Below are 26,046 nucleotides of genomic sequence, written 5' to 3' on the forward strand. Positions count from 1 at the left end.
TTTCTCCTGTTGCTTTTTCTTCGCTATCCTGCCTGGGAAATTAGCTAGGCCGCCAATATAAACCATTGTTTAATTTAATTTCTCTGTACTTGAAGAGTTAAGAGAACACAGTTTTTTCCTACCATAGGAATATGATCCTGGCAGTGCTGAGAGTCAGACATGGGATGATTAAAAAGCTTTTTTCCTTTTCTGGAGCAATTGATGCAAGTCAGAGAAGTATTTTCAGCATCTGTGCTCTTTATGGCAAACCTTTGTCCAGCCTATAAGAAGCCTTAGTGATTTCTGTGATTTTTCTATTTGATATCTAAATATTTCTTGTTTTGTTTGCTCTAGAATGTTCGGGACCCAACAGGAGCCTCTATCGCCCTCTTCACTGCCAGATTACATCATCCCCACAAGTCAATCCAACATGTGGTACTTCAGGCTCTGTTTTACTTGCTGGACAGAGCTGTGGATAGGTGAGCTTGGACATTATCTTTTGGGTGTTCTACATCCAGATGGGAAAGTGACAGTGTTTGATTTGATTTAAACTCAGCAGTGCATTCACCGGGCTCATAGGATGTGCCTTAGGCAGTGCTATGAATAGAAAACACTCCATGTCCTTAAGGGCTTGGCGTGTTTCCAGGAACTGTCAAGATGATGGGTATTCTGCATCCTTACCTGCTTGGCTCTATTTCAGGGTAACAGAAGCTAAGAAAGCTAATTAACTAGCCATTCTTAGTGTACTGAGAATTACTTATTGAAAGAGTGTGAAGGTAAGATGACCTGTGCTGGTTCTTTCTGACCATTCTCCCCTGGTATTGATTTTCAAAACCCTCTGGAGCCTCAGTTTCTTTATCTGTAAAAGTGGAATAATGCTGAGGATTTTGAGAATCAGCATTCAGGAGAGAGGAGTCCAAGAGCATAAGTTAAGCAGAATCATCTTTATAAATAGTGTGCTGTGTCTGATTCTTTGCAATCCCGTGGACTGTGGTCCACCAGGCTTCTCTATAAGCCAAAAGAACCAGCTTGGGTCATGTCTCCATTCCTGCTGTTAGGTAAATAGTATTTTTACTGTTCTATGGACAAAGAAACTTAGGCCCCAGGAAGTTTTGTGGCTTTTTTACAGTCATCACATATTGACTGAACTAAGTCTAAGACCCTGGTTTCTTCACTCTTGGTCAGAACTCTCTGCACTCCTACCATGTCATCTTTCTCTCTTACATCCTTTTGCCCTCCTGCCCGCCATTTACAGGGTGTTATTGCTCCCAGCGTCATTGACTGGTCCCCTGGCTTAGAGGTCATATATCGAGGGCTGAGACTGGAGATAGTGAGAGGCGGCTAAGCACCTTAGTCATGCTTCTGTACTTAGAGGATGGGGATAGCCGAAGGATTTTCTGCGGTGGGGCTCTGCGTCTAGTTCACTTTGCTCCTGCCTTGTTATTGTTACTTTCATGTACTTAGCTTCTGCTGGTGGTGTTCAGGGGGAGATATATCCAAACCACACCCACAGCATTATTCTAAAAACGAGAAGTTACTAAGGAGAAAGGATATCTCAGTTCTTCTTTCTTATGATTGTTCTTCAGACATAATTTCTGGACTGTAATTCCCTTTGAAATGTTTCCTTACCTCATGGGGTTGAGTGGAAGGCTCTTTTACCAGGAAATTTAGCATTGGCTTCCTCTTTGAGCAGCTTAGAGTCAGAGCTTTCATACAGGCATGACAGTGAGTGACCAAAGCTTGCTTTTTCCAGTGAGAGTATTGAATCCCATAGGAATACCACAAAGGTAAACCTAATTAAAACTTTGTTCTCATGATCTCCATCACTTTCTTAAAAATCCTCAGTGACTCCTTGTTTTTCAGAGGGTGCATGTAAGCTAAATAAATGTGAGCCCTTTTTTTCCCCCTAAATGAAATATTCTACCAGTGAGTAGAAACTTTTGTTTTCCTTTGTTACCTTGGAAGAGGAGGAAACCCTTTCTCTTCACTAAATCTTGCCCTTCCCTGAAGGCCCATTTCTGTGCCTGGCTCCCTCACCCCTCCAACTAGTCATAAAATTCTTTCTACTCTGACTTTAATAGCAGTTATTACTAATACCAATCATTTTGTATTTAATTATACATAGCTTTATGATGTCATTTATCTTATGCTTTTTTTTTTTTAACCTACCACTGGATGGTAAGCTCTAGGAGGGCAGGGAACCTTCTTTTCAACATCATATGATGGAAAATTCCTAAATCCCTATGGTGGAGAGCAAATCGTATCATCAACTTTCACATGCCTATCATTCATCTTCCTTTACAGTGATCTGAAACCAGTCTTGTTTTGTTGGTAGCCCCTCACCCACCCTTTTGGAGAAGGCAATGGCAACCCACTCCAGTATTCTTGCCTGGAAAATCCCATGGACGGAGGAGCCCGGTAGGCTGCAGTCCATGGGGTCGATAAGAGTTGGACACAACTGAGCGACTTCACTTTCACTTTTCACTTTCATGCATTGGAGAAGGAAATGGCAACCCACTCCAGTGTTCTTGCCTGGAGAATCCCAGGGACGGGGGAGCCTGGTGGGCTGCCGCCTATGGCGTTGCACAGAGTCGGACACAACTGAAGCGACTTAGCAGCAGCAGCAGCAGCACCCACCCTTTTACCTTTGATTATTTTGAAGCAAATGTCAGGGGCAGCAGTAGTCTTCTTGGTGTTCCCAATTATATCCTAGTTCAGGAATCAGTCTCAATAGGGTAGGGAAGCAGTTATTCTTAGTAGGGAATTAGCGTTGTTGTTGAATAATGAACCTTATATTCTGTACCCAGGGAAGTAAAAATGCTATTGCATTTGTATTTCATATGCCTTCAAAGGATGAGCAGTTTCAGGTCTAGGAATATAGAATCTGCATCATTATGCACTATAACTTCTTTTATTAAATTCTGTTTTCGCTGGTGCTGATTTCTCTTTGTTTCAATCCCCTGCCACGGGCTGGAGCTGTTAGGGGGAAACCTTTAATTCTTCTGGTTTGGCCCTTATTGAGCCTGTGGAGAGAAGCGAAATCTCTAGATGTGGGTGGTCCTCTCAATGCTAGGCCACTCATTTAACAGCATCTTTGATCTTGGTAAATTAGTCTCTCTGGGGTCGTGAAAAAAGGAGACAAGACATAGCTCTCACTTTAACATGTGAGGGGCCATTTGAAATTAAGTCTGTATAGAAACTTGGTTCTACTTCAGAGATTTTTGAAGTGCTACTTCATGAATAGGTGCTTCTGTCTCGGATGTTGAAAGGATGAAGTTATGGAGGTTTCCAGGAGGTAATGCCAGAAACAAAAAATAAGGATACAAAGTAACATTGAGATTCCTGATTTCAGGAATTTGTTTTGTGTCAAAAAGTTTTCTTGAATGTCAATACATGTGAAAACTATTGCTCTCATCTGTGAATAGTCCAATCAAATAATTTATTTCTAACAGTCATGTAGGTGTGCAGATCAGAAGCAGGTGAAGATTGGGCTTGGTGGAAGAGTGCAACTTTAGGAATTAAGGAGATTGGACCAAGTGATATTTTTTGTCCCTAACTTCAATCTGGGAATAGGCCCACCAGCTCTTTATCTACTTTTTAAGATGCCTCCCAAAGAATTAGTAGGTTTTTTTCTTCCTTCATTAAAGTCATCAGAGATAAATACATCATCATTGAGTTTAGAATTTTGTTTTACAGTTTTTCATAGGCCCACAGTGTTTTCTTAGTGATGGGCTTCGAGCCCACTGAATTACAATTCTGTGACCATTCATTATATTTGCAAGGACCGTGCTGTGGACTGTGGAGGGTAATGAGGTGAACAAAACATGTTTTTGCCCTCTAGGAGAGAATGAGATTGCTACACAAAATTGGAATATATTAAGAGACACTAGAAAAATCCACAGAAAGATTTGTGGGGCTTCGAGGGGTGTGAATGATGGTAGTACATTTGGTGACAATTATCAGGGAGACCTTCATGGAAGAGGAAATTTTTGAGTTAAACATAGTATGGTACAGAATTTGGATAGTCAGATTCAGAGATAAAGGAGAAAACAGTTCAAATTTTGATAACCTAGATGCTCTGGAACATTCTCAGACTATGAGTTTGGTACTTGATGAATCTGGATAAATATGCATCAATAAGTATAATTCAGTTTCCAACATGTGGGCTTCTTCCTCCATAGTATCAAGCAGTTCTCCCCCACGAACTGGGCATTTGGCAGTTCAACTCGACTCTGACACTATATACCTGGAGATAGCCTCAGATTACACAAGTTAAGGGTTCAGTCGGAAAAGACTGTCCCTTCAGACACCAGTGGCAAGTCCAGGTTGTCATCTCTGCTTCTGATCATAAATCAAAGGGTCCAGTGCTCCTTCCTTGGGTTTGATTAATCTGCTGGAGCAGTTTATAGAACTCAAACATTGTACTTAATATGTTACCAGTTTATTATAAGAGGGTATAATTTAGGAAGAGCCAAATGGAAGAGATGGCACCCCACTCCAGTACTCTTGCCTGGAAAATCCCATGGACGGAGGAGCCCAGTAGGCTGCAGTCCATGGGGTCACTAAGAGTCCACACGACCGAGCAACTTCACTTTCACTTTTCATTTTCATGCATTGGAGAAGGAAATGGCAACCCACTCCAGTGTTCTTGCTTGGAGAATCCCGGGGACGGGGGAGCCTGGTGGGCTGCTGTCTATGGGGTCGCACAGAGTTGGACACGACTGAAGCGACTTAGCAGCAACAGCAGCAGCAAATGGAAGAGATGCATAGAGGGAAGGTTTGGGGAAAGGGGCATGGAGCTTCCATGCCCTCTGAGAGGAAGCCGCTCAGTCATGTCTGACTCTTTGCAACCCCATGGACTATAGCCTACCAGGCTCCTCTGTCCATGGAATTCTCCAGGCAAGAGTACTGGAGTGGGTTGCCATTTTCTTCTCCAGGGGATCTTCCCAACCCAGGGATCGAATCCGGGTCTCCTGCATTGAGAGATTCATAGAGATAAAGGTATGGGGAAAGGGGAATGGAGCTTCCATGCCCTCTCTGAGAGGGCTACGTGTGTTCATCTGCATGTGTTCATGTGTTCATCAACTTGGAAATTCTCCAAAATCATATTCTTTTGGCATTTTATGGAGGCTTCATTCATTGCAAGGCATGATTGATTAAATCATTGGCCATTGGTGACTGAGCTCAGTCTCCAGTGCCACTCCTCGTCCTGGGTGTGGGAGGGTGGGACTAGAAGTTCCAACCCTTTCTAATCACATGGTTGGTTCCTCTGGCAAACAGCCCGCATCCTTAGATGTCCTAAGAGCATTCCAAGGGTCACCTCGTTAATATAGCAGTGGATATCTTCCTTGCTTTCCTAGGAAATTCCAAGTTTTAGGAATTCTGCCAGGAAACGTTCAAAGTCCAAATATGTATTTCTTATTATAAATTCTTTGTAAGGCCGGTGTTCAGGGAAGGCAGTTATTTCAGTCCCATATGTGTCCCACACTCTCTGTGTTCTTTGTTTTTGAGCCAGGTTTTCAATCTGCCTCATCCATCTTATTACTTATAAATATTTTTGTTCAATGATTGGTTTACAGCTTTGAAACTCAGAGGAATGGACTGGTGTTTATCTATGACATGTGCGGTTCTAATTATACCAACTTTGAGCTGGATCTTGGCAAGAAAGTCCTAAACTTGCTAAAGGTAAGGAAGGGCTGTGAGAGGACCCTTTCAACCCTCCTTCAGTGGTTACTTTTTTCTATTCTTTGTGAGGTTTAGGAATGATGTAAGCTTCAGAATTATGTTCAATGTAAAGGTCACCTGTAAATGATGACCAATACTTGCTTCCTCAGAATTAAAAACAGTCTTAAAAGTAAAGTGGGAGGAATTAAAATGCACAGGAACAATGAGTTGTAAAGGTGGGATGTCTCTTTCTTGGAGTTCTATAGAATAAAAATTAATGAAGGTTAGGGATGGTCATTGTCTGTGAAAAATGTAACCTAGCCAGTGATTTTCAGACTTTTTGTCTTAGTCTAGTCAGAACCATGTTTTCCATTGCAATTTAGTTCACAAAGGTATATGTACACTAAGTCTACACATACATATAAAGTTATATACAGAGATAGTTTCTTATTCTCTTATCTCAAACTCTTAGGTCCAGAGGTGTTATGTAATATTTTGAACTTTAAAAGATAATGTGGTATGTATGTCACTCTAGTATCAAGTATTTCTGCAATGAAATGTATTATTCATAATGAGTGGAGAAGAACAAAGGTCATAAATAACCTGTGAAATTTCAGGTCAGAGTTTGCTGTCACATGGATTTTTGCACCAAACTAACAATAGAAACCAGTGGTTTCAGAGATGTTTAGATTTCAGAATCCAAGGATATAGGTGTATAGATCTTTGTGTACATATTTATAAAACAAAATTAAAAATGTTTCATAAAACAAACTTTACCTTTGCTCTGTATAGTCATTTTGATTATTCTATTCTATATCATATTTTTAAAGTGTTAGTCGTGACTTACTAAATTGATTTCAGGACCCGCTGCATGACAACCTGCAGTGGGAAAAACATTCACCCAGGAGTCTGTGTAGTCTTTGTTCTAGTATCTCACTTGGGAGTACTGTGGAACTGGATGTTTAGAAGTGTTCATTTACTACTACAGCTTTACAGCATAAATTATAGAAAGAGAATATTATAATGCATGTTGTTCACTGGGACTTACATTTTTACACTCATCACTGTGTTGCTAAAATTGCTAGTGTGGTTTGTAGCTGATATTCATTCCTTTTTAATTGATGGTTGAAGGATTCATGCCTTTTAATTCCTCATCCATTGGTGAATATACCATTTTGTTTATCCACTTCTATTGATGGCTCCTTGGGTGGTTTTATGATTTTTGCTATTAATATTATGAACAGTGCTGCTGCGAACAGTCTTATACATGTCTTCTGGTACGTGTGTGGAAGAATATCTCTAAGGCAGAATGTATATCTGTGCTTTGTGTGCAAAGAGAGCATGTATGTTTGGACCATTTTTCCCATTCCCAGTCTTCTCAGAACTAATTTCACTCTCTGGGGGCGATACCACCCCCACTGAAAATGCTCTAGAGTATACATCTAGGAGTAGAGTTACTGAGTCATAAGGCCCGGGAAGATTCAGTTTTATAAGATAGTGTTTAATTGTTTTCCAAAATGGTTGTGCCTACCTGCTATGTGTAAATTTCCACATCCTTTCCAATACATGATCATGTCGTACTTCTTAATTTTTCCCAATCAACAGGTATAAAATGGTATCTTGTGATATAACTCAAAATCTCTTTTATTAGTGAGATTAAGTATCTCTTCATATATTTATTGGCCATTTATGTTTTCTTCTGCACAGTGCCTATTTATGACTTTTACCCATTTTCCTATCATCCATTTATGTAGTTGTTTATGTATTAGTACTATTCTCTTTGTGTGTATGTCAGGCTTCTCTGGTAGCTCAGAGGGTAAAGAATCTGCCTGCAATGCAGGATACCCGGGTTTAATCCCTGGGTCGGAAACATCCCCTGGACGAAGGCATGGCAACCCACTCCAGTATTCTTGCCTGGAGAATCTCATGGATAGAGGCGCCTTGTGGGCTGCAGGCCATGGGGTCGCAAAGAGTCAGACACAACTGAGCAACTAACACACACAATCGCTTGTATATATACATATATACACATCTATATACATACATACACATATATGTACATATACACACATATGCTCAGTTTATAGCTTGCTTTTTCACTTTTTGTAGAGTCCTTTTGACTAACAAAAGTTCTTCATTTTAATATGGTTAAATGTGTCTGTGTTTAATTTCTGCTTAATACATTTTGCATCATAAGTCCTTCCCTATTCTAAAGTCAGAAAAATAATATTAAATATTTATTTTTTTACTGCTCTACCACTGATTGCACCATGTGTATTAATTTTTTTATTGTGATAAAATATACGCTTATACACAATCTTGTGGTTACTGTTGTTAACAGTTTTGAGTGTACAGTTCAGTAGCATTAAGTACATTCACAATGTAACCCTTTACCACTATCCATTTTCAGAACTCTTCATCATCCCACACAGAAACTCAGTGCTCATTAAACAGTATATCCCCACTCTGCCCCCCAGTCCCCGGTGACCTCTCTTCTACTTTCGGTCTGTATGAATTTGTCTATTCTAGGTCCTCATGTAAATGGAGTCATGCAATATCTGCCCTTTGTGTCTGTTTTATTTCACTTAGCCTGATATTTTTAAGATTCATCCGTATTATAGCATGTATCAGAATTTCATTCCTTCTTAAGGCTGAATAATATTCTATCATATGTATATACCTTGTGTTGTTAATCCATTCATCTGTCGAAGGACAGTTGGGTTGTTTCCACGTTTTGGCTATTGTGAATGATGCTGCTATGGACACTGGTGTTACAGCATCTGTGAGTCCTTGCTTTCAATTCTTCAGTGTGTATGCCTACACGTGGAATTGTTAGATCATACGGTGATTCTACATTTAATTTTTTGAGGAGTATTTTCTTTTAAAAGTTTAAAATTTTGTTTTTGTCATTTGAGACCTTAATCCATCTGGAGTTGATTTTCGAATATGGTATGAGATGTAGGAATCTGACTTTTTTTCCATATGGATAGCTATTTTTTTTTCCAGTTCTGCATACTAAATAGCCTCTCCTTTCCACAACATAGGCCTTTAACTTATCAGTTTTAATAGAGTCACAATAACTTGGTAAGTTAATATATCATAGACACTTTAACTATCTAACCACCTTTCTGTATTACTCAGATTGTTTTCAGGTTTAAATAATACTATTATGATTATTTTCACTCTTTCTCTTAATTTATTTTAAGAAGATATTTCTGAGAGTTGGATTATTTGGCTAAAGATTATGAATATTCTTGTGTCTCTCTTATACATCACTAGGTTACCCTTGATAAAAGTGGAAAAGAAATAAACATTGTCACCAACAAATAAGAGTATCTGTTTCCTTTAACTGTCCCACTACTGAATTCTATAATTTTTCTCCTTTTTTGAATGTAGAATTTTAAAATAATAGTATCCTTTTTTTGTTGTTTGAACTCCTTAAAAACATGGTATCTTTTTCTTCAAATGTTTTTTTGATGTTTGTATGTCCTCCTTTACTTGCTGCAAAATAATAAAAATACTATAGATGTTTTGTTATATAAATTCAAACAATGAAATAAAAGTTTGGTTGCCTTAAAATCCATATATCTATATGTTCTCTTTAGTGACTTGTTGCTCCATCATTGGGAATAGATAAAATTTTAAATGCAGTCCCCTACCATCCTCATTCTTAGGAAAGTTATAAATAGAAGTTTGTCTTTAATGCACAGTCTCACACTTTAGATTTCTATTCAGTGTGAATTAATTTCCAATAGTTACTGGGACACTAGAATAAAAGTGTAAATAATCTTTGACTTCCTAAGTTGCTCTGAACAGATTTTCCCTATCTTGGTAACTTTCTTAGGAGTAATCCTTGTTTTAAATTTTAAAATGTCATAACCTATTTTAGTAGCCATCATATGGACTCTTAACCATTGTTTTAGATGAAGCATTTAAACCATGCAGTGTGAAATTTACCTTTACTAGACAATGTGGAATTTGTCTAGCCTAAAGAATAAGTGTTTATTTTTCTGATTATGAAACACATGACTGGGACTTCCTGGTGGTCCAGTGGTTAAGAGTCTGCCGGCCAATGCAGGGGACGCAGGTTCGATCCCTGGTTCAGGAGGATTCCACATGCTGTGGGGAAACTGAGCCCGTGCACCACGACTACTGGCAGCGCTCTAGATCCTGCGCACCACAACTAGAGAGTAGCCCCTGCTTGCTGCAACTAGAGAAAGCCCACGTGCTGCAGCGAAGAAGATGAAGTGCAGCCGACAATAAAAGTAAATAAATGAGTGAGTTAAAAAAAAAGAGAAATACATGACTAAAAGTACATGAATGTTCAGAAAATTTATTAATGCTGGCACTTATAAAGTAATATTTGTTAACACTTAATGTCTTGAATACAGTTCTAACTTCATGTTTAAATTAATTAATCCTGATATCATTTAATCCTCAATTAATCCTGATATCATTCCCATGAGTTGTGATGGCTATTACTATTATTGTACCCATTTTATAGATCTAGAAACTTAGGCCTAGAAAATACAAGAACTTGCTGAAGGTAATACAGCTAATAAGTATAGCTGCTGCTGCTGCTAAGTCGCTTCAGTCGTGTCCGACCCTGTGAGACCCCATAGGCAGTAGCCCACCAGGCTCCCCTGTCCCTGGGATTCTCCAGGCAAGAACACTGGAGTGGGTTGCCATTTCCTTCTCCAATGCATGAAAGTGAAAAGTCAAAGTGAAGTCACTCAGTCGTGTCCGACTCCCAGCGACCCCATGGACTGCAGCCTACCAGGCTCCTCCGTCCATGGGATTCTCCAGGCAAGAGTACTAGAGTAGGGTGCCATTGCCTTCTCCAATACGTACAGAGCTATTACTTATAATTCCACCCCTTGAAAATTATCAGTATAAAGAACTTAGGGTATGTATGTCCAAGCTCCAAGCTTTTAAAATGTGTACATGTGTATGTAGGTATACATACGTATGGGATGAGGATAATTATTTTTCTTTACAAGTATGGCATATTATATTCAGCAGTTGTAATTTGTCATTTTTTTACTTGACAATGTATCTTTGTCGTCTTTATATGTCAGTACATACAGCTCTTAGCTCATTTTTTCCCTCAGTTTTTTAAATGGCTGCACAATTTTTGTTTTTTTCTGTGCTGGGTCTTCACTGCTGCGTGGGCTTTCTCTAGTTGCAGCAAGTGGGGGCTGCTCTCTGTTGTGGTGTGTGGGCTTCTCATTGTGTGACTTCTTTTGTTGCAGAGCGCAGGCTCTAGGGCCTGGGGGCTTCAGTATTTGCAGCACATAGGCTCACTAGTTGTGACACCTAGGCTTAACTGCTCCACAGAATGTGGGATCTTCCTGGACCAGGGATTGAACCCATGTCCCCCTTCATTGGCTGGCTTCCCAGGTGGTGCTAGTGGTAAAGAACCCGGTTGCTGATGCAGGAGACATAATGAGACATCAGTTCGATCCCTGGGTTGGAAAGATCCCCTGGACAAGGGCATGGCAACCCACTCCAGTATTCTTGCCTGGAGAATCTCATGGATAGAGGAGCCTGGTGGACTACAGTCCATGGGGTCGCAAAGAGTCAGACACCATTGAAGTGACTTAGCAGCACTGCCTGCATTGTCAGGCAGATTCTTAACCACTGGGAACACCAGAGAAGTCCCTTGCAAAAAGTGTTCCTGTTGTTGATATACCAAGCAGAAAAAATGAAGTTTATTTTTTTGTGTTGTTATAAAGGCTTCAGTGAACATTGTTTTACATTTATTTTTGTATATTTGGTGAATTATTTCCTCAGGATAAATTTCTGTAAGCAGATATTTATGGTCAAAATGTAGGCACATTTAAAATTTGATAAATATTGCCAAATAGTCCTCTAAAACCTTAGTTCAGATTTATACTCCCATCAACATCCTTGTTTGCTAGATTCTCATCATCATTTATTATTTGGATTTGAATTATATTCATGTCTTTATTTGGTGTTTTTTTTATTACTGATGAACTTTGACTTATTTTCATGTTTAACATCAGTGTTTCTTTAGAAAATTTTTTCTGCTAATATATTCTACCAATTTTTCTGTTGAAGTGTTTGTCTCATTAATTTGCAAGATTTGTTATTAAGAATATTAGGAATATTATTAAGTATGTGTTACAGCCATTTTTGCAGTTTATAATTTGCTCAATATGACTATGTCTCGTCATATAGTACTATGTTTTCTCAATTTTTCATTACAGTTTTAATATACTGTATTACATATTTTACATTTGATAATATGCATAGTACATAATATTATGGACAAAATAATTTGTTTTCAAATAGCTGTCTTGGTGATATTTGTTAACTAATACACTTTTTTGCCTACTTACTTCAGATAACACCTTTATCTTATACTAAATTTCCATATGGTAAGTGTGTCTATTTCTGGACTCCCTGTTCTATTGATCTAGGCATCCAGACCAACATACTCACTTTTTAAATTTATTGTAGCCTTATAATGAAGTTTAACATTTTATAGGATAAGCCTCCTTATATTCTTTTATTTCTAAAAATTGTTCTATTTTTACACTTTTATTCTTTTACATGCACTTTTGTGTGCTTTTATTTAAATTTTTACTGGTATATAACATGCATTCTAAAAACAAACTTTATACCTTTTTTTAAATTATAAAAACAAAGAAGGTAATTCAAGGAAAAGTCTCTAACCCCTCCTTCATACACCCCAGTGCCATTCCACAGAGGTAATCATTTTTTCAAAATTATAAATCTGTTGAGAAAATGCTTATAAAAAATCATTATCTTTTGATTAGATGAACATTAGCGTCATTCAGTCAAGTTCTGGTAGATAAGACACTTTAGGATTTAATTTGGATATAATGAATTCGTTTAAGGAGAATTGACTTTACAGCCTCATCTCCACCTGTCCAGGAATGCTTTGTTTTATGGATTTTTTAAAGTCTTTTGTTATGTCTTTCAATAAAATTTAAAAACTACGTGTCTTACATGTTTCTTATGATGTATATTCTTAGGCTAAAAAATGTACATGTCTATATGTATAAACAGTAAACTCCAGGGATAAATCATCTTTTTTGTAAGACCAGTATCATACAGGGAGAGAGAGAGTGCTTTTGTGTACAAATACTATTATAAACCAGAGTCTTTTTACCATTATACTTTTATGGTGGTTAGTATTTATAGGGTGGCTGATTTTCTCATATTTATCTTTCATATTTTAAAATGCTATTACATACTTTAAAAGACTATTATAAAGCTGGGAATAATTTCTTCCCAGGAGAAGTACAGTATTACTCATTATCACTGCCTATGAACAGGACTGGAGTGTTGAGAAACTAAATGAAACAAAGAGCTGTGGCTTAAAAAGAAATAATATTTAATGCTATGCCTTGTGCAGATCAGGGTGTCTCCTTTCTTTTAGACCTCATTTGTCCTCATGCCCAGGAGATCATATTGATTGACTGAATGAATGAATATATAAATAGATGAAGAGATGAGTCAAAAATGATTATAAACACACAGATATCAATATAAAGGAAAGATTATGAGAAATGTTTCATGTTCATTTTATTTGTGATCTAATTGTTCCTTAAAGTTTTAATAATTAGAACATAAGGATGTATACATTTATGCTGACAAGAAAAGTCAGAGTAGTTTTGATCTATAAAGCTTATATTGACAAGAACATAATATTATTACTTTTTTAGTTTGTTTATTTGTTTTACAAATAAGAGTTTTTTTGAAAATGTGGTGTTGTACTGACAATAAAAATCATAGAGAACTCACTTGATCAAGGGAATATAATCACAGAAAAAAAAAGGTAAGGAGATACTCATCTGTTTCCTTTGAGGTTCCTCTTTCAGATCTACAGGGAGACTTGAGAATCTTTAGGGTATATCTTACTTACTAATGTAACCAAAAGTTCTGAAGTCGTTCTCAGGCGTTAAATGGATCCAGATCAAATAACTCAAAGCTCATGCATTTCAATGTGTGGATTCCAGCATACTCACCTATAATTCTTAGGTGTCCCAGGCTGAACTTTTGCCCCCATCTATGTCTCCATAATATGATTACTTTGAACGGTAAATGAGCTTTTAATTTCTTTTTTTAAACTTTATTGAACTGTAGTTGACTTATAATGCTGTGTTAGTTTCAGGTGTACAGCAAAGTGAATCAGTTACATGTTTTATATATAGTATTGTATTTATGTCAATCCCAATCTCCCAATTTATCCCTCCCCCACCCTTATCCCCTAGTAACCATTAGTTTGTTTTCTATATCTATGGCTCTACTTCGGTTTTGTGAATAAGTTCATTTGTACCCTTTTTTTCTTTTTAAGATTCCACATATAAGTGATATATTTGTCTTTGTGTCTGACTTCACTCAGTATGAGAATCTCTTGGTCCATCCATGTTGCTGCAAATGGCATTATTTTGTTCTTTTTAATGGCCGAGTGATATTCCATTGTATACATGTACCACATCTTTATCCATTCCTCTGTTGATGGACTTTTAGGTTGCTTTCATTTCTTTCTTTTTAGCTACTTTTTCTCTAGCCACTAAGTGAAATCTGAATTAGGCTGTAGACTCCCCCTGCTGGGTAAGAATGATGAAAAGAGCAGAAAACCTAAATTTTGGATTTAAATAATCAAAGGTCCCACTAGGCACTGTTGAAGTGCCCTAACTGGTGTATTAAATCCTTGTATGTGTTCTCCACAGGGCTTCCCTGGTGGCTCAGACAGTAAAGAATCTGCCTGCAGTGCAGGAGACCCGGGTTTGATCCCTGGGTTAGGAAGATCCCCTGGAGAAGGGAATGGCAACCCACTCCAGTATTTCTGCTGAGAGAATTCTGTGGACAGAGGAGCCTGGCAGGCTGCAGTCCATGGGGTCACAAAGAGTCAGACACGACTGAGTGACTAACACACACATGTGTTCTCCACAGGGAGCTTTTCCAGCTCGTTTGAAGAAAGTGCTGATTGTGGGAGCACCCATATGGTTCCGAGTGCCCTATTCCATCATCAGCCTCCTTCTGAAGGATAAAGTTCGGGAGAGGGTAAGGCAAGCTAACTTTATTATTTGGAGGTGGGGTAGGTACAGTTCCATCTCTGCTGTTGAAACTTGCCAGTTAATTCTCTACCTTCAAAAGCCTTCCTGGCTTGTCTCTCTTCCTGCTTCTGTTAGTGTGTTCACTTACATTTTCTGCTTTATTCTTTACTCAGCTCTGTACAAGCTGCCTTTTTGACTGTACTACAAGTTCCTTGAAGTTTGTACCTTGACATAATTTGGGCACTTCCCCTCGATATAGTACCTTGCATGCAGCTAGTATAGAAGAAATGTGTCCCATGCGTAACTTAGAGATAGCTACCACTTCCCAAATTTAGATTTGTACAACTTCTAATATAATTACATCAGTTGAGCTGGTATTTGATTTTGTTCAACTGGAAGTATCACTCAGTCCCTTTGACCACCAGGGTGGTAAAGGAAAATCACAGACTCTTTTTACTCCTGGCATTTTCTCATAAAACAGCTTGTTGCTTCCTAACTTCAAAAGGGTTGTCTAATATCTTAATTCTATTATCATTCCCCGAATATTCCATGACACAAAGATTATGGTTTTAGTCATTCACTCATTCATTTCTCACCCTTAAAAGAAAGGGTATAGGAAACATTGATATACTAGAATAAGATAATAATGTAAAATATTGTCAGAGGATTTTTTTTAAAAAAGAATATGAGATTATATGAATACTAACAATACAGATCTTTGTAGCTGAGGCAACTTGGGTTGGAGGGAAAAAACTAAAGACAGTTGGTTTTGTAGAAGCTTAGGGACTTAGTGACCCCAGAGTAGGAGAGGTACTCTCCCAGGTGACTCTTTGAGAGGACTCCTTGGGTGAGTTCTTAACACTTGAATTTTATACAAGTGTATATACATGCATGTGTAAGCTCAAAATATATTGAGCACCTTTACAGTTCAGGTTCTGAGCCTTGGGAATTAAAACTGGAGTGCCATAGCCCTTACTCCTGTGGAGCTCATGGTTGTGAAAGGGGACAAGACATGTTCAGAGGACTGTGACTCGACGGGAACACAGAGGAGAATATTGCCTCAGACAGTCAGAGAAGGCGTCACAAAAGAGGTGAGCCATAAGCTGGTCCTTGAAGAGGCCATAGAGAAAAAGACAGCATTCCAGGAAGCAGCAGCAGCAAGCAAGGCAAACATCCCATTCCACACAGATTTCAAAAGGAACGAACTAGGCTAATTTGCTCCAATATGGCTGTGTCCACTATGGCAGCAAAGAGAAGAATTGAGTATTATAGTTCTCTAGCATTTTTCCTGGGCTTCCCTGCCTCTGGGTGGCTAGTCTTATCTTGCTCTCATTTAGAAATCTATTTTTGAGAACATCCATACCAAGCTGTGAGTAAAGGACAAGCTAACAGGCTTAGAATTGGTTACCTTAGTATGGGGTTGACAGAAACAACCACTTTCTATGCATTCTTAGTAGTCAAAAAGGCCAGGACCCATGTGAGATGGAACTGGAAAGCCTTGTATATAGTATATAGAGCCTTGGTTCTCTATACCTACCTTTATGTTTATAACAGGGCCCCTAATTCTAGGAATGAATTTGATATACATTGTGGAAAATCAAACCTTTCCTGGGAAATTTCTAGGATTTCAATGTTAAACAGATGAAACCGCATTTACGTCTTTTCTAAGTATACCACGTGTTTCAAGCCAATCTCATCTCATTCTCTGAAGTACTTTGGTTCTTTACCTTCACTGTCTGTATGCCCCTCCCTCCCCATAGACTCACGTGGTTCTCTCTTACTTTCCAGATTCAGATATTGAAGACATCTGAGGTCACCCAGCACCTGCCCAGAGAGTGCCTCCCAGAAAACCTGGGTGGATATGTCAAAATTGACCTCGCCACTTGGAATTTCCAGTTTCTATCCCAGATGAATGGCCATCCAGATCCCTTCGATGAGATCATCCTGTTCTCCCTCCCTCCGGCCTTAGACTGGGACTCAGTGCATGTCCCAGACCCCCAAGCCATGACCATCCAGGAGTTGATGGACTATGTTAGCACCAGGCAGAAGCGGGGGATATACGAGGAATACGAAGACATCCGTCGTGAGAACCCAGTTGGTACTTTCCACTGTTCCATGTAAGTAGGGAAGGTTTGGGCCAGCAATCACTTTCCAAGATGCTTGTGACACGCGTTAGTACACCTTCCACACCTCACGTCCTTAAGAGAGGCTCTTCCTTAGGTTAAGGAGCACCACTTTCACTTAGATCATCATTTCTCTCATCCAGAAAGAGGCACCTGTTGGCACTTGTTGCCAGCAGCATACGCTGTGAAGTTTCTGAAGGTCTTTGGTAACAATGGAGAAACTGTGTACTAAAGGATGCATTTTTTGATGTGTTCCTGATATGCAAGTGCTTTTAGGGAAAAAAAAAAAGTAGAGGCCCAAAAGGTAGGCTGTTGATTCTTGTTCTAAGTGTGATCTCTGGTCCTTGCTTTTGGGCAGCTTCTGCCTAGAGTGTTTATGGTGTTACATTACTTTCTGAGGAGGAGTACTGGTCCATTTAAAATAACACACAGTCAGTAAGAGAGAAGAGTTGCCTCTTAGGAATTTAGCCTGTGGAATTTTCCTTCTACCTAAATTCTATAACTGGTTTGTAACTACTTGATAACTCTTGTTGGCAGTAGAGCACTGATCATTTCTCTTAACTGCTGCTGTCATTTATCTTAACATGTTTTCATTGGCTGCAGCAAAAACTTCTTTTCCTCCAAGTTTTGAGATCTGTTTGTTGAAAATTAAGGAGCTGTCTCCAGTGGGTCTTAGGCTCAAGTTCCAGCTTAGCCATAAATATCCTCTGTGACTTACCCAAATTATTTCCCTACTCTGTACCTCAGATTTCCTGTTTGTAATATTTTATGTTAGACTCGCTGATATCCACTGATTATTTTATAGCTTAAATGTTTTAGGAATCTGTGAGTGCCTCTCTCCCCGTGTAATTCCTCTCCAGCTTAGTCAGTGTGCTGTAAAAAAATATGCAAAGAGTGAGGAAAGAGAGAGAAGGAAAAAGAAAGAGAAAAATAACCAGTTAGGAAACAGGTAAGGAAGGTAAGAGAGAAGAAGCAATTGAGAAAAAAAAATCAAAAAACAAGAATGCAAAGAAAAATAAGGGAAAAAGAGAGAAAGCAGAACATGTATCACGTGGGGAGAATGTTCTTCCCTACCGGTTCTAGACCCCTATATGTGTCCAGTCCTTTTCCCAGCCAGAGCAGAGGGTGCACCCTTGTTCTGGGAATTCCTGACTCTGCTCTGGTGCTTCTACTGAAGGGGCCTTAAGGTGTCATTTCTACCATGGTTCCCCTTCACCACATTAAAAATGTGTGTTTGGATTGTCCTCTTTGCATCATCCAAGTCAGCTATCATGTTATAATCAGAGAATATATCCCAATCTTATGGAAGGATTCCCAATCTTGCCTCTTTATTTATTGAATGAATGAAAACATCCTACTTCAGGAGCTAGAAACCAGAATGTTCAACATCTTCAGGCCTGTGTCTCACCTCCAGTTCCAGTAGAACTACTTACACACAACAAACTGCTTTCCTTGGAATTCTAGTTTAAGAAGTAGGTATCAAGAATATTCACTGCGGTCCAGGATGCCCACGGACTGTGAGACTTTACCTTTTTTTTTCCCCTCTACATCATTCTTTCAAAGGATTTTTTTTAATAAATAAAAATTTAATTTTTATTATGAGAAAATTATAGATTCAAAGATCATGTATACCCTTTCCACAGCTATCCCATGGTAACATTTTCCAGAAGCTTTGTATAGTATCACAACTGGGATATTGATAAGTAAGTAAGTGAAAGTTGCTCAGTCGTGTCTGACTCTTTGCAACCCCATGGACTGTATAGTCCGTGGAATTCTCCAGGCCAGAACAGGGGAGTGGGTTAGGGTTGGAGATCTTCCCAACCCAGGGATTGAACCCAGCTCTCCCACACTGCAGGTCCACCAATCTTATTCAGATTTCCCCAGTTTTTGTTTGTGTGTTTGTGTATTTAGTTCTTTGCAATTTTTATCACTCAGGTAGGTTTGTGTATACAAAAGCACAGTCAAGATACAGAATTCCATAGCCACATACCTCTCCATTCTATCCCTCCCCATCCCTCAACCCTGTAACTACTAATCAGTTTTCCATTACTATGATTTTGTCATCTCAAGAATGTTATTATATAGATGGAATCATACTGTGTATAGACTTTCGGGATTGCCTTTTTTCACTCAGTATAATTCTCTGGAGTTTCACCCAAGTTGTTATTTGTATCAAGTTTGTTCCTTTTTATTGCTGAATAATATTCCATGATATGAATGAACCGCAGTGTAAACTGTTAACCAGTTAACCACTTACCTGTTGAAGGACATCTGGGTTGTTTCCAGTTCTAGCTATTACGAGTAAAGCTGCTGTGAACATTCATGTCTAGGTTTTGTGTAAAAATGTTTCTGTTTCTCTGGGATAAATGGCTAAGGGTGGAATTGCTAGGTTATATGTTAATTAAGTGTTTAGTTTTATGAAAAACTGTCCAGCTCTTTTCCAGAGTGGCTATATTCTTCTGCATTTCCCCCCAGCAATATATGAATGGGCTGTTTCTTTTTTTAAAATATGTATTATTTCTTTATTTGACTCTGCTGGGTCTCTGACCTTCCTTGTGGCAAATGGGATTCTTAGTTGCAGCCTGTGGGCTTCAGTTCCCTGACCAGGGACCAAACCCGGGCCACCTGCATTGGGAGCTCGAAGTCTTAGCCACTGGACTACCAGGGAAGTCCCAGAATGATCCGTTTTCTTTGCATCCTCACCAGTGTTCAGTGTTGTCACTTTTTTGTTTTTTTTTTTTTGGCTGTTCTGATAGGTATGTAATGATACCCCTAAGTTAAAATTAAAATTGTGGTCTTAATTTACATTTTTCTACTAGCTAATGTTATTGAACATTTTTTCATGTACTTATTTGCCATCTGTATATCCTCTTTGTAAAAATGTCTTTTGCCCATTTTCTATTTGGATTTTTTTTTTTTTTTTAAACTCTTGATACTTGAGAGTTCTTTATGTTCTAGGTACTGGTTCTTTGTTGGATGCATAGTTTGAAAATATTTTCTTTCAGTCTGTAGCTTTTCTTTCTTTTTTTCTTTTCTGGTTCTCTTGTGATGCAGAAGTTTATTTTGATGAAGTTCCTTTAATCATTTTTTCCTCTATGGCTCATACTCTTGATGTCAAGCCTAAGAACACATTGCTTTGCCTTAGAATCCAAAGATTTTTCTACTTTTTTCCCTAAAATTTTTATAGTTTATGTTTTACATTTAACTTAAATCTGTGATCCATTTTGAATTAATTTTTTGTGTAAGGTTTAGTTTGGTGTTCAGATTTTTTCCCTATAGATATCTAATTGTTCCAGCACCATTGGTCGGAAAGAGTATTCCTTCTTCTGTTAAATTGTTCTTGGAACTTTGTAAAATATCAGCTGGGTTTATTTATGTGGGAAGATTCCTCTAAGAGTATTACGTGACTAACAACTATTTCTTACCATCAAGAATTAATAACTGGCAGTTTTTAGTATTTTGTTGTATTTGCTTTATCTTTTTATATAAAAGAAAGAATTAATTGTAAAGTTGAAATCCCTTCTAATCGTCACCATCAATTCTCACTCCTCAGAAGCAGTCACTAGTATGAATGTGGTATGTTTCCTTCCAGATCATTATGTTTATATCCTTACATATACATTCATACCCATAAATAATATAGAGTATTAGTTTATGTGGGTGGTCTTTGTAAAAATTTTTTTTGCTTTTAATCAATATATATGCAGATGACTTTTTCAGAATCAAATAATACCAAAGAAAAAAAGTAATGAATGACAAATAGCAGTCTCCCGCCTTACCCTCAGTTCCACTCCCGTTGTCATCCATTTTCAACTCTTGTAGTTGTTTCTTTATTTCAGTTAGTTTCATCTCTTTCAGGTCTCCAGGAAACCTAGAGAAGAACCGCTATGGGGATGTACCCTGCCTGGACCAAACTAGAGTGAAGCTGACGAAACGAAGCGGCCACACTCAGGTAGAAAGATAAATGTCTTTCAGGAGCACTGGGGGAAATGTAAGCCTCTTCCAAAGTGAAGCTTACTAATACTGTAGTAGAAAGAACATGAACTGTAAGCCAGAGAGAGTTTGAGTTTTAGACTACATACTAGTCTGTTACCATATGAAAGTCCTTTTATGCCCATCTCACAGTACTAAGTGGAAATTAAATGAAATACTTTATGTACATGCTGATAGCCCAAAGTCTGGTATATTACTGTAGGTACTCAATAAATTACTTCTCCTTTTACTCTTTAGTTATAAAGTCATAGACATGTCATCTACCTTACTGGTGTGAGGTTATATATTGCATCAATACCAGAGGACTCATTATAAGTGACCTCTGATTTTTCCATCTAGAAGATCTGACAAAAATTTTAGACAACTAGTGTATGCATAGACTTCCCTGGTGGCTCAGATGGTAAAGAATCTGCCTGAATGCGGGAGACCTGTGTTTGATCCCTGGGTTGGGAAGATCCCCTGGAGGAGGGCATGGCAACCCACTTCAGTATTGTTGTCTGGAGAATCCCTATGGACAGAGGAGCCTGGTGGGCTACAGTTCATGGGGTCGCAAAGAGTCGGACATGACTGAGCACCTGAGCACAAAAGAGATGAATTGGTCAAATGCCTATATTATTTAGTATTGATTCAATCATATCTGTACATATTAAAAATCACATATGTTTAGTAGGGATATTTAGTGAAAATGTTATTCAGACTCTTCACATACATCTGTCCTTATTTGAGCTACTTTTTGAGTCAATCTAACACAGTTTTCCAGAACACATCTTTTTATTTCTTTTTTTAAGTGTATTGTCACTGGAAAATTTATCCTAAATCAGAAAAAAATCTATAACATTAGCACAGTTTTTTCTTTTCTTTCATCCTATATCTTATGCATCCTCTAAAGCATAATCACTTACTTCTTTTTAAAGTCCTCTTTAGTATGACTTGATTACAGCGACATCCAAAACTTAGAATTTTGAGGTTAGCAATGAAATAGGTGTTATATTTCCTTTTTTTTCCTTCTGATAAACAGTTCTGTCTGGTGACCTCTATACACATCAAAAACAGCATTGATTGAGGTTCCTGTTCACAGTTAAAGGAGTTTAAATAGTGCCCCTTAACATCACACACAGTATAAGGACTTGTTATATCCCTCCTCTTGTTTCTGGAGGATAATTCTTAGGAAGATGATTGCTTTATATTTGGGCATATATGATACATGAATCAGGACCGTGGGATCATGGTTTTAATCTCTTTGACCCTACTGTTTCAATTCATAAACTGAATTCATAACCCTGTCTAGGGTCCTTACAGAGGGTTTTCGTGCAGTGGTATTAGCTGAGAGTCTGCCTGATTGAAGGCAAATTCATCAGTATTACTAATGAATAAATTACTTTGTTGAATTGAGGCTCTACAGTCAGAGATATCTGAATGTATCTGTCTTGTTGACTGCTCTGTCTCTAAGACCTAGAACAGTGCCTGTCATGTATCAGACATTCAGTAAATTATTTGTGAGTGAAGGAGTGAACCCACCCCAGTGTACCAGGAGACTATTCTAGTCATCGTGTAATTAATCTGAAGATCATCACTTGAGTTAATACTCCCTCTCCATACTACAAATATTGGTAGAGGCTTTTTTCCACAGTAAGTGGAGGATTCAGGTTTGTTAGTGAATTGTTTAGCAGGTTTATATATACCTGGAATAGGTTTATATATACCTGGAATTACATTATGTTTCTATTGAACCTGGCCCATAACATAATGTGTGTGCTGCTTTGGTTCTTCCTGCTGTTTCAGTTTGCCCCCAAGTCTGCACTTTATCTCTGAGGTCATTTTCAGTTTTTAATATCTAATGATTCTTCTGAAATTGCTGGTTTTAATTCCCAGTGCTCTCAGAGACAAGGATGCTAAAAACTGGTATCCTTAGTTATAAAGAAATAAGTCCCCTTTAAAGAAGTGCCATTTCTTTTCAAAGCATGAAGGTAACTCCAAGTGTGACAGCTTATATATTACTTATACAGTAGTGTTGATTGACATGTACCAGCTAAATCATTTGTACTTTTCTATGCCTTCTCACGTGGGCCCTTTAGGGTCCCATCTGAGTGTGCCAGGCAGAACAGAGGATGGGCTTTGGCTGACTGTGGGTGAGGCCTGGATTAAGAGGCCTGGTTGGGGTGAGTGTGACTTTTAGCTTGCTGGGTCCACTGCATATGTTTCATTAGCTTAGTGAAGGTGTCCTAATCAGGGTAGAGCACTAGTATTAATAGTATGAGGTCACTACCAGTTGCTGTGGGAGAAGAAAAGAGCAGGAAACTCAACTAAATAATCAGTGGGAGGATAAGTTGGTAGACTGACTATCTAATGGACATGCATCCAAATAACATGGGTTTGACCGTGAGATGGAGATGTTTTCTTTTTGTGGTTGAGCCATGCAGCTTGCATGATCTTAGTTCCCTGATCAGGGATTGAACCTGGCTCACATCAGTGAAAGACCTAGGTCCTAATCACTGGACCACTCAGGGAATTCCTCAGAGATGTTTTCTGAGGGTGGCTGTGGGGGTACTGTTCTCCAAGTGTTGGAACCAGTGGCGAAAGGGTTGATGGGGAGTCGTTTTGATGTCTTTAGACTGGAGTGGAGTATGAATTTTCCCTAGTTTCCTGTTGAAACATCTTTACTTTTGCCCTGTAACCCTTCATATCCTCTAATATCCATCCATCCTAGCTGCTAGATACTCTCAACCAGTTATATTGTGACTTGAGGCTGTAGCTGCATCCGTTTGGCTTTTTTATCAGTTTGGACTAAATAGTGTTGACAGAGATCTTGTGAGGAGGTAGAATAAAAACAATAAAAATTTAAGCCTATTTAATTTCCCTGATGGCTAATGATGTAAATAGACGGAGGACATTGGGAGGTGGGAGAAGGCCCGCAGAAGAGAGTGCATCATGAGCTGTTCATTGAGATTCTTCTGAAGGCGTGTGGCTTTTGCTTTGTGTCAATTTAGGCAGTAACAGAGCCTGGGTGTTTGGCCCATGCTGTTGATGGTCCTAGGTGTGAGGTGTAACTTTCTTCCTTCTCCAGTCACGCTTTGCCTTTTGTGTGTCACCACGTGGACAGGATGTCCTGCTCAGGTTGCTTGGCTTGCCTCCCTTCTGAGTTTGGTTTTGAGCTGCAGTGCTGTCGTCCTAAGGGACTTTTTTTTTTTTTTTAAATAGCGGCCTTTCTGAGATATAATACACACACCTATGGGTCACTCTTGTAAAGTGTACAAATCATTGGTTTTTAATATATTCTGAGCTGTGCAACTGCCACCACAATCAACTTTAGAACATTTTCATCACCTAAAAAAGAAACTCACCTTGGTAGTCACTCCCCATTTCCCCCAAGCACATCTATTCTTTGTGTACTCTTTTGGCCTTTTGTGGACATCTCACGTAGAGTCATACAATATATGACCCTTTATGTCTGGTTTCTCTCACTTAGCACGTTTTCAAGCTTCATTCATATTGTAGTATGTATCAGTATTTCTTTTTTATTGCTGAATAATATTCCATTGTGTGTGTGTGTGTGTGTGTGTGTGTGTGTGTACACATTTTATAAAATGTTTATTCATTTGTTTATTTTTGGTTGTGCTGGTCTTTGTTGCTGTACTCAGGCTTTCTCTAGTTTCAGCAAGCAGGGGCTGCTCTCTAGCTGCAGGGCACAGGCTGCTCACTGCGGTGGTTTCCCTTGTTGCGGAGCATGGGCTCAGTGGCTGTGGCACATGGACTTAGTCGTCCCATGGCATGTGGGAGCTTTCCAGACCAGGGATCGAACCCATGGTCCCCTACATTGGCAGCTGAATTCTTAACCACTGGACCACCAGGGAAATCCCTACACCACATTTTATTTATCCATTCCATTAGCTGATAAACAATTGACTTGTTTCTATTTTTTGGCTACTATGAATGATGCTGCTATGAATATTTGTATATGAGTTTTTTTTATGTAGATCTATGTTTTCATTTCCCTAGGGTTTAGAATTGCCAGGTCATATGGTAGCTTTAACCTTTTGGGGAAATGTCAGACTGTTTTCTAAAGCGACTGCGCCATTTTATATCACCACTAGTGATGTATGAGGATTCCAGTTTCTTCACATCTTTGCCAATATTCGTTATTATCTTTGACCTGTAGCCATTCTAGTGGGTGTGAAGTGTTATCTCATTGTGGATTTGATTTGCATTTCTCTGATAACTAATGATGTTGAGCAACTTTTCAGGTACACATTGTCCATTTGTATATTCTCTTGGCGAAATGGCTATTCTGATTCTTTGCCCATTTTAAAATTGAATTGTCTTTTTCCTGTTTATTTGTGAGAATTCTTTATATAGTCTAGCTACAAATCCCTTATAAAATGTGTGCATTCTGTGGGTTGTTTTTTCACTTTCTTGATGGTGTCCTTTGAAGCACAGAAGTTTTCTATTTTACTGTAGTTCGATTTATCTGTTTTTTTCTTTTGTTGCTTGTGTTTTTGATGTCATATCTAAGGAGGCTTTGCCTAACCCAAGGTCACAAACATTTATTACTATGTTTTCTTCTAAGAGTTTTATAGTTTTAGCTCTTACATTAGGTCTGCAATCCATTTGGAGTTAGGTTTTTTTTTTTGGCTGTGCTGTGTAGCCTACAGAACCTTAATTCCTTGACCAGGGACTGAACCAAGCCCACAGCAGTGAAAGCTCAGAGTTCTAAGCACTGGACTGCCAGGGAGTTCCCTGGAGTTAGGCTTTTGTGTATGCTGTAAGAGGGTAGGCTTGATTTTTCTGCATGTGGATATCCAGTTGTTGCAGTAACATTTGTGCAGGTGAGGTTTTGAATTGGTCCTTTCACTTCTTCACTGCCTGACAAGAAGAGAAAATCCATACCTTGAGTTTTATGTACCTAGTACATCATTTTCGTACCCAACTGGTATATTCCACACAACTGCAATGATATTTCCTTTTTATCATTAGACAGATTACATCAATGCCAGTTTCATGGATGGCTACAAGCAGAAGAATGCTTACATTGGTACACAAGGTAAGTTAGTCTGCCATTCACAAATTGATTTTGTATCATCTACCTGTGATTGTTTGCACCAGGGGATAGCATAATTTTTAAAGGAAATGGTAACTTGAGGTGATGTTGCAGCCTTTAGATCTTGTGAAAGTGAAAGTCACTCAGTCGTGTCTGACTCTTTGCGACCCCATGGACTGTATAGTCCATGGAATTCTCT

The 26,046-nt window shown here is 38.6% G+C and overlaps 1 protein-coding gene across 2 annotated transcripts in view; it reads left to right on the plus strand.

The window, feature by feature from the left end:
* Window positions 1–26,046, plus strand: part of PTPN9 (protein tyrosine phosphatase non-receptor type 9) — a 72,124-nt gene that overhangs the window by 36,088 nt on the left and 9,990 nt on the right. For both annotated transcript variants that reach the window (XM_055555803.1, XM_055555802.1), the window contains exons 4-9: window positions 334–458; window positions 5,559–5,664; window positions 14,593–14,703; window positions 16,485–16,813; window positions 20,678–20,771; window positions 25,784–25,850. In XM_055555803.1, coding sequence (XP_055411778.1) covers window positions 334–458; window positions 5,559–5,664; window positions 14,593–14,703; window positions 16,485–16,813; window positions 20,678–20,771; window positions 25,784–25,850 — 832 coding nt within the window. The remainder of the gene's footprint in view (window positions 1–333; window positions 459–5,558; window positions 5,665–14,592; window positions 14,704–16,484; window positions 16,814–20,677; window positions 20,772–25,783; window positions 25,851–26,046) is intronic.

The sequence above is a fragment of the Bubalus kerabau genome, chromosome 19 (genome assembly GCF_029407905.1).
Source record: "Bubalus kerabau isolate K-KA32 ecotype Philippines breed swamp buffalo chromosome 19, PCC_UOA_SB_1v2, whole genome shotgun sequence".
NCBI lineage: Eukaryota > Metazoa > Chordata > Mammalia > Artiodactyla > Bovidae > Bubalus > Bubalus kerabau.